At 43.4% G+C, this 9,548-nt stretch overlaps 1 protein-coding gene across 1 annotated transcript in view; it reads right to left on the bottom strand.

Moving 5' to 3' along the window:
- Positions 1-3,015: 3,015 nt before the first annotated feature.
- The window catches only part of LOC144602233 (gamma-glutamylcyclotransferase-like), a 22,271-nt gene continuing 15,738 nt past the window's right edge, over positions 3,016-9,548 (bottom strand). Inside the window, exon 4 of the mRNA XM_078415079.1 lies at positions 3,016-6,499. Coding sequence (XP_078271205.1) covers positions 6,347-6,499 — 153 coding nt within the window. The 3' untranslated portion in view covers positions 3,016-6,346. The remainder of the gene's footprint in view (positions 6,500-9,548) is intronic.

Below are 9,548 nucleotides of genomic sequence, written 5' to 3'. Positions count from 1 at the left end.
TTTACAATCCAATCGCATTTACAGTCCAATGACCCAAAGCAATTCCTACATATTTTTTAGACTTTAGATTTTTTAGATTCTACAGCGCGGAAACAGGCCCTTTTGGCCCACCAAGTCCGCGCCGCCCAGCGATCCCCGCACATTAACACTATCCTACACACACCAGGGACAATTTTTACATTTACCCAGTCAATTAACCTACAAACCTGCACGTCTTTGGAGTGTGGGAGGAAACCGAAGATCTCGGAGAAAACCCACGCAGGTCACGGGGAGAACGTACAAACTCCATACAGACGGCGCCCGTAGTCAGGATCGAACCTGAGTCTCCGGCGCTGCATTCGCTGTAAGGCAGCAACTCTACCGCTGCGCGATAGAAATAATATTTTCCGATTGCATCACAACTTGGCAACTGCTTTAGACTTTAGAGATATAGCATGCCCCACCGAGTCCACACTAACCAGCGATCACCCCATACACTAGCACTATCCTACACACTAGAGACAATTTACAATTTACTGAAGCCATGGCTGGCCCTACCAGAAGCTAGTGCTCTCAGAATCATGGGGGCACGCAAGCCTCTTCACCATGACAAGGTGAACGATTCGAAGAGGTCATGTATGGTATGATTTTAGTTTAGAGATACAGCGCATTAAAAGGCCCTTCGGCCCACCGAGTCCGCGCCGACCAGCGATCCCACTAGGAACAATTTACCTTTGTACCAAGCCAATTAACCTACAAACCTGTATGTCTTTGGAGTTTGGGAGGAAATCGAAGGTCTCGGAGAAAACCCACGCAGGTCACGGGGAGAACGTACAAACTCCGTACAGACAGCACCCGTAGTTGGGATTGAACCCGGATCTCCGGCGCTGCATTCGCTGAAAGGCAGCAACTCTACCGCTGCGCCACCGTGCCGAATTGCATGGATAACATGCAAAACAAAGATTTTCTTCTGTATCTGACAAATGATATGTAACAATAATAAACCAATATCAACATTACTCAAAAGCTGTTAGAATATCCAAAACGAGTCAGCTTCAAGATACAGAGTTTCAGAACTATTCAAAAAATTTCAGTATTTTTACAATGAGCCTATTTGAGTGGCTACATCAGTGCACGCCAAGATCCTGATGGTGCAAGCCTCAATAATAGTAACACTTTTGAATGTCAAAGACAAGATATTAACTCTCTTAATGTAAGAGAAATTACTGGCAGCAGAGTTTTGGATAAGTTAAAGTTAATGGGGTTAGCAAACAGGAAACCAGCCAAGAGAAAATTACAGTAATTTCATGATTTATAAGTCTATTTATTAATTTTAACTATAACATCATTGACTCTGGAGATACATATCTTTGATTTATGAAGTTAATTTATTTGTGTGGCTATAAGCTCCATTCACTGTACATTCACTGTAATGCAATGTACCAAGGAACTCTTGATACGTTTCACCCAGTCTTTATGATATACGAAATATTGCACAATAAACTTTTTTTCAGAAACTGCCAGAGGTTTCAGTAGCAGAAAGGCTTCAATGACTAATATCACAAAAGTGGAAGTGGTTAGTCATTATGAAAAAGATGGACAAAACAAATTAAGAAGCCCAACTCTGATAAGGATTGAGAGACATGGTGTATGGAGAATGTCACCAGATAATGGCCCATCGTTCTGTGTTGTACATGATGCTAATAATGAGCTGGTCTCGGACAAGGAAGAGATATATCATGTGGTCTTCAAAGGTAATGCTGCAAAGCAGGAAGTGAAACTTTTGTTGGTGATACTCTGGCTACAACGTGAAAACAAAGATACTAATAGGTGTTTATGTGAAAGATACTGGGCTGGATGATGCAGTCAACTAACCTGTGATGTGTAGAGAACCACTCAGTGCAGTGTTTATGCCACCACATTCTAAACTTCTGTGCCTCGGGACTACCATGCAAAAGTATTGAATGCACTGATGATTGGCTCCAGGTTCATCTGACTTCTTCATTCACCCTGAATCAAACAGTATTTTGTAACTTACTGAGCCAAGGGGCCAATTGATTTCTAAATTTGCCATAATAAGGAGACCCCAAACCATTTGTAGGAAAATAACTGCAGATGCTGGTACAAATCGAAGGTATCACAAAATGATGGAGTAACTCAGCAGGTCAGGCAGCATCTAGGAGAGAGGGAATGGGTGACGTTTCGGGTCGCATGGGCCTAGCTATGCCACTCGCATGGGCCCTAGCTATGCCTGCCTCTTTGTCGGGTACGTCGAACAATCCCTGTTCCAGACGTACACCGGCCCCATCCCCGAACTCTACCTCCGCTACATTGACAACCGCATTGGTGCTACCCATGTACTCTTGTACCCATGCAGAACTCACTGACTTCATACATTTCACCACCAATTTCCATCCTGCTCTTAAATATACTTGGACTATCTCCGACATCTCCCTACCGTTTCTGGACCTCACCATCTCCATCACAGGAGACAGACTAGTGACTGACCTCTACTACAAACCCACTGACTCCCACAGCTATCTGGACTACACCTCTTCCCACCCTGACTCCTGCAAAAAGTCTATCCCCATCTCCCAATTCCTCCGTCTACGCCGCATCTGTGCCCGGGATGAGGTGTTCCACACTAGGCATCAGAGATGTCCTCATTCTTCAGGAAACAGGGCTCCCCCTCTCCCATTATAGATGAGGCTCTCACGAGGGCATCCTCTATATCCCGCAGCTCCGCTCTTGCTCCGCCTCCCCCCATTCGTAACAAGGACAGAATCCCCCTTGTCCTCACCTTTCATCCCATCAGCCAGCGTATCCAACAAATCATCCTCCAACATTCCGTCACCTCCAACGGGATCCCACTACTGGCCACATCTTTCCATCTCCTCCCCTTTCTGCGTTCCGCAGAGACCGTTCCCTCCGTAACTCCCTGGTCCACTCGTCCCTTCCTACCCAAACCACCCCCTCCCCGGGCACTTTCCCCTGCAACCGCAGGAGATGCAACCCCTGTCCCTTTACCCCCCCCCCTCAACTCCATCCAAGGACCCAAACAGGCATTACACTGAACCATCCATTAGCACGGTTGCTGTTTGTAGCCTGTTCCACTCAACCAATGGCCGTGGAACCAAAGTATATATTTCTGAAAATATGCAACTTATGCTCATGCCATGTTGGCCTTCATAGCGAGAGGATTTGAGTATAGATGCAAGGAGGCCCTACTGCAGTTGTACAGGGCCCTGGTGAGACCACACCTGGAGTATTGTATACAGTTTTGTTCTAATTTGAGGAAGGACATTCTTGCTATTGAGGGAGTGCAGCGTAGGTTCACCAGGTTAATTTCCGGGATGGCGGGACTAACATATGACTGGGCTTATATTCACTGGAATTTAGAAAGATGAGGGGATCTCATTGAAACATATTAAATTCTTAAGAGATTGGACAGGCTAGATGCAGGAAAAATGTTCCCCATGTTGAGGGAGTCCAGAACCAGGGGTCACCATTTCAGAATAGGCCATTTTGGACTGAGATGAGGAAAAACTTTTTCACGCAGAGTTGTGAATCTAGAATTCTCTGCCACAGAAGGCAGTGGAGGCCAATTCACTGGATGTTTTCAAGAGATTTATATATAGCTTTTAGGGCTAACGGAATCAAGGGATATGGGGAGAAAGCAGGAATGGAGTATTGATTTTGGATGATCAGACATGATCATATTGAATGGCAGTGCTGGCTCGAAGGGCAGAATGGCCTACTCCTGCACCTATGTTTTATGTTTCTATGTTTCACAGATGCTCTTTGACCTGCTGAGTATTTCCAGAACTTTGTTTTTATTGCATGTACTTCTTAATGTTCAAGGCCAAGGTTTAGAGATAATTTACAATACTTCATGGCCAAAGCAACATGAGGCAATTTCTACTCCTGCATCTGTTTCTACGTATCGTATCATAACCTTAACCTCCAAATCCCTCAACTGAAAGCTGTTTCACACTTAATCCTCATTATAGTAGTTCCACTGGATCAGTCCATTTCAGTTGGAGAGGCTTCAAGACAGGCATCACCAACATGTGTGAAGGCCAATCACTCTATCTCTCCTGCTCACCAGTGATGGCTGAGCAGAGTGGAAACCACCATAGTGGTCCTAGAATAGTCAATGACTGGGGTGAGGAACAGAGGGATATCCAGTATTCCTGATAATCTCACAGGGCTATTCCAAGATAAACTATATAAAATTCTGAAGAGATCACACGCTGCACAAACTGCTCTGTTCGCAATTTGTAGCTATAGTTCAGATGCTAAAATGGTAATAGCTATACAGGTTTGAATTGCAATTGTAAGCCATTAAACAGAGAACAAACTGTCAGAGAAACCACATGAAACACGCTGATTAGTTTGAGCAAGCAGTGGGGGCATGGATAATGAAGACACATTCTCAGAGATTGCTGTTTTATCATGCATACATTTGGGTAACAGATAAGGTAATATAAATAAATAGGGTAAATGCATGGTCTTTTACCCAGAGTAGGGGAATCAAGGACCAGAGAACATAGGTTTAAGGTGAGTGGGGAAAGATTTAATAGGAATCTGAGGGGCAACCTTTTTACATAAAGGGTGGTAGGTACATGGAATGATATACTTGAGGCAGGTACAATCATAAAGTTTAAGAAACATTTGGACAGGGACATGGATAGGATAGGTTTAGAGAGACAGCAGGTGGGACTAGTGTAGATGGGGCATGTTGTTTGGCATGGGCAAGTTGGGCCGAAGGGCCTGATTCCACACTGCATGATTACATGACTCTAAACATCATATACATAGAGCATCAAGGTGTGGTGACACTTTGTCTGACTTGAATAAAGGTTCAGTTATCTCCAATATGGGTCAGAAAATATGTACAGAAAATGTTGTTACAAGTTAATTGAGAAGAGATTTACAAGGATGCTGCCTGGATTAGCGAGCATTAGCTGTAAGGAGAGGTTGGACAAACTTGAATTGTTTTCTCTGGAGTGTCGGAGGCTGAGGAGAGACCTGATAAAAGTTAATAAGATAATGAGAAGCATAGATAGGAGTATCAGTCAACAATTTAATCACAGGGTGCAAATGTCAAATTTAGGAGGGCATAGTTTTAATGTCAGTGGGGGGAAAGAATAAGAGATATATTGGGATTTTTTTTAAATAGTGGTAGATGCCTGGAACGTTCTGCCAGGTGCAGTAGTAGAAGCAGATACAATAGTTTAGTTTTAATATGCAGCGTGGATACAGGACCTTTGGCTCACTGAGTCTGTGCTATTGTTCTTTAAGGGCTGGAGCCACAAACTAAAACTCATTGAAAAATGTTGGCAACTGCGGGAAATTACTCTGGTTGTTTCCAAGAACCACTATTTGCCAAATACTTTGGAGGGTGGAGGTGGTGGTAGGGGAGGGGGCGGAGGTGGTGATACTCTCCAACACTCCCCAACTTTGTTGCAGGATCACAAGCTATTATCAATATTCAAAAATAGCACTGATATTACACTCAGCTCCCCAATTTCAGAGCAAATTAATCTCTTAACCAAGATTATTTAAACCACAGTAAGAATTTGGATAAGAGACTGACCAGCACCTGAAACTAGTCAACTCTGCTACTTGCTATCAATTAGATATCAATTAAACTGAATTTTGCTCATTCTCCAGTTGCTCTTGCTTTAGTCCAAAGAAAGAAACAAAACGACGGAGTAACTCAGTTGGCCAGACAGGATCTCTGGAGAAAAGGAATATATATTAAATAATGAAACTGATACAAAGTACCTCAATCTATCAGTGATAGCACAAAATCATAGATCATAACAATGATGAGTGCCAATGTTTTCTTATTACATGACCACAGTTTTGCTACATGGCATAATGGAAGGAAAAATAACTTACACAGAAGTCTCTTTGGGCAGTGTGTGATCTAAGTCCATCTTGAAATTTGTCTGTGCAATTATAGGGAAGAGTGGCTCTCTGTCACTTCCTCAGCCCAGTTCATTGAATAGTCTTTTGACCCCTCTGTGGTTATGTTATTAGAAGATGATTGGACAATGGCAAAAAAAGCTTTACAATTAAAGGCTAAGGAATCACAGTTTCCAAGCAATTTTTCTAAGAGCAACATGTTAAAATATATATAAAACACAAAATCATTAGATGCTAATTTAAAATATTAGTCAGAGAAAAAGTGTTTTTGAAGCCTCCACTACCTCAATTAAAATTAAAATGTGCAAAATCTTGGAAAATTATTGAGGCAAATCTCAAATATCAGTCCAGCTTCAAAATTTCTAAAATTCAGTTCAATATAATCCTCTCAGATGACCAAATTTAAGATATATCCTTTCAGAAAAAGAAGATTTTATGTGGCTGTACTGTTTTGTTGTTGAAGCAAAATCTCATTAATTTGCATCGTAAATGGTGTGATTTCATTGAAATTATTGGTCAATATGGTATCCAACTTCTTCATATATTCAGAAGGCAACCCACTTTCTCTTGCCCCTCTGATGATCACCTGTAAACATAATTCACATAAATTAATTACATTATATTAATGAATTAATAAAAATGAAGGATAGTAATTGTAAAATACAATACACTTGAATGGTTAAATTTGCAGATGGCAAGACACTTGCTCCTCATGTATATAGGGGAATGGGGCAAAGAGTATAAGTACTATTTGGAGGGGAGCTACAGACAAATATAGAAGAAAACTGGATCAGTCCAGTTGGCAGAGTATACTCTTGGGATCTGTCGGGGCAGACAGTGGCGGAGAGGTTGGTGGCTCCAATCCTAGCGATGAGACTCGACCGGCGAGACCAATGTCGGACAGAGCCATAGTGGCGGGTGACTCCATTGTCCGAGGTGCGGACAGGAGATTCTATGGCGGCAGGCGAGACTCGAGGATGGTCTGTTGCCTCCCTGGTGCCAGGGTTCAAGATGTCTCGGACCGACTTCAGAGCATCCACAAGAGAGAAGGTGAGCAGTCGGACGCGGTTATGTATGAGGGCACAAACGACGTCGGGAACCAGAAGAACGAGGTTTTGCAACATGAGTTTAGCGAGTTAGGAAGAAGGCTGAAAAGCAGGACTTCTAGGGTGGTTATCTCTGGATTGCTTCCAGTACATCGTGCTAGTGAGGGCAGGAACAGGGAGATAGGGGATGAGGCTGAGGGGCTGGTGCAGGGAGCAGGGATTTAGGTTTATAGACCACTGGGATCTCTTCTGGGGTAGGGGTGACCTGTACAAAAGGGATGGGTCATACCTTAATTGGAGGGGGACCAACATGCTGGCAGGCAGGTTTGCTGGTGCTACATGGGTGGGTTTAAACTAAATAGTGGGTGGGGGGGGGGGGAGAGGGGTTGACAAATTGGGAGTATAAGGATGGAGTTAAAGGGAAAGAGAGTACAGGGAAAGTTACGAAAGACACCCAAATTAATGGGACAGAAAGTTCAGGTCAGGTCAGGTGAGTAAGGTCAGGTGAAATAAGAACTGGTGTGATAGGGGAGGTGAATACCGAATTAAAAGTGTTATATATGAATGCGCAAAGTATAAGAAATAAAGTGGATGAGCTTGAGGGTCAGTTAGAAATTGGTAAGTATGATGTTGTAGGAATTAGAGAGACAAGGCTACAAGAGGATCAGAGCTAGGCACTGAATATTCAGGGGTATACATCCTATCGAAAAGACAGACAGGTGGCAGAGGGGGTGGGGTGGCTCTGTTCGTAAGAAATGAAATTCAGTCCCTTATGAGGGGTGACATAGAATCAGAAGATGTAGAGTCATTGTGGATAGAATTGAGAAATTGTGAGGGTAAAAAGACCCTAGTAGGAGTTATCTACTGGCCCCCAATCTGTAGCCTGGACATAGGGTGCGTTGCATCAGGAGTTAAAATTAGCATGTAACAAAGGTAATGCTACGGTGGTTATGGGAGATTTCAACATGCAGGTATACTGGGAAAATCAGGTTGGTACTGGACCCCAAGAAACGGAGTTTGTAGAGTGCCTCTGAGATGGATACTTGGAGCAGCTTGTATTGGAGCCTACCAGGGAGAAAGTAACATAAGCAAATTTGCAGATGACACAAAGCTGTATGGGCAGTGTGAACTGTAAAGAGGATGCTATGAGAATGCAGAGTGACTTGGACAGGTTGGATATGTAGGCAGATGCACGCCAGAAGTATAATGTGGATAAATCTGAGGTTATCCACTTTGGAGGCAAGAACGGGAAGGCAGATTATTATCTGAATGGTGTCAGATTAGGAAAAGGGGAAGTACAACGAGACCTGGGTGTCCTTGTACATCAATCACTGAATGTAAGCATACAGGTACAACAGGCAAAGCTAATGGCATGTTAGCCTTCATATCGAGAGGAGTTGGGTATAGGAGCAAAGAGGTCCTTCTGCAGTTGTACAGGGCCCTGGTGAGACCACACCTGGATTGTGTGCAGCTTTGGTCTCCTAATTTGAGGAAGGACATTCTTGCTATTGAGGGAGTGCAGCGTAGGTTCACCAGGTTAATTCCTAGGATGGCGGGACTGTCATATGATGAAAGAATGGAGTGACTGGGCTTGTATTTACTGGAATTTAGAAAGATGAGGGGGAATCTTATAGAAACATACAAAATTATTAAGGGATTGGACACGCTAGATGCAGGAAACATGTTCCCGATGTTGGGGGAGTCCAGAACCAGGGCCACAGTTTAAGAATAAGGGGTAGGCCATTTAGAACTGAGATGAGAACTTTATTTACCCCAGGAGGGAAATTGGTCTGCCAACAGTCATAAAAACACAAGAAGATACACAAAATTAAAGTGACGAGTGGAAAGTCCAGGATTGGGGATGTGCAAAGATTGGGGGGGGTGTCAGCCTACCGCACGACAGAAGGGGGAGGAGTTGTATAGTTTGATAGCCACGGGGAGAAAGGATCTCCTGTGGCGTTCTGTGCTGCATCTTGGTGGAAGGTGGTGAGAGTTGTTGGGGACATGCCGAACATCATAAAGCCTTCTAAGGAAGTAGAGGTGTTGGTGTGCTTTCTTGGCCATTGCTTCGATATGGCTAATCCAGGAGAAGTTGCTGTAGACATTTACTTCTAGGAATTTTCAACCATCTCTACTTCAGCACCATCAATGTATACCAGGGTATATGTACCACTTTGCTTCCTGAAGTCGATCACTTTCTCCTTTGTCTTGCTGACATTCAGAGAAAGGTTGTTGTATTTCATATTTTTTCATATTTCAGATACAGCGCGGAAACAGGCCTTTTCGGCCCACCAAGTCCGTGCCGCCCAGCGATCCCCGCACACCAACATTATTAACACTATCCTACACACACTAGGGACAATTTTTACATTTACCCAGTCAATTAACCTACATACCTGTACGTATTGACACCAGGTCACAAGGTTCACAAGGTTCCCAACCTCTTTCCTGTACTCCATATCATTATTTGATATCTGGCCCACTACGTTGATGTCATCCACAAATTTGTAAATTGAATTGAATTTATACATGGCTGTATAAACACAATCTGCCACAGGCAATGATGGTCCAGTTTTATACTGCCATCAT

Source organism: Rhinoraja longicauda, chromosome 2, assembly GCF_053455715.1.
Source record: "Rhinoraja longicauda isolate Sanriku21f chromosome 2, sRhiLon1.1, whole genome shotgun sequence".
Classification (NCBI taxonomy): Eukaryota; Metazoa; Chordata; class Chondrichthyes; order Rajiformes; family Arhynchobatidae; genus Rhinoraja; species Rhinoraja longicauda.
This window is presented reverse-complemented; position numbering and strand designations above follow the sequence as displayed.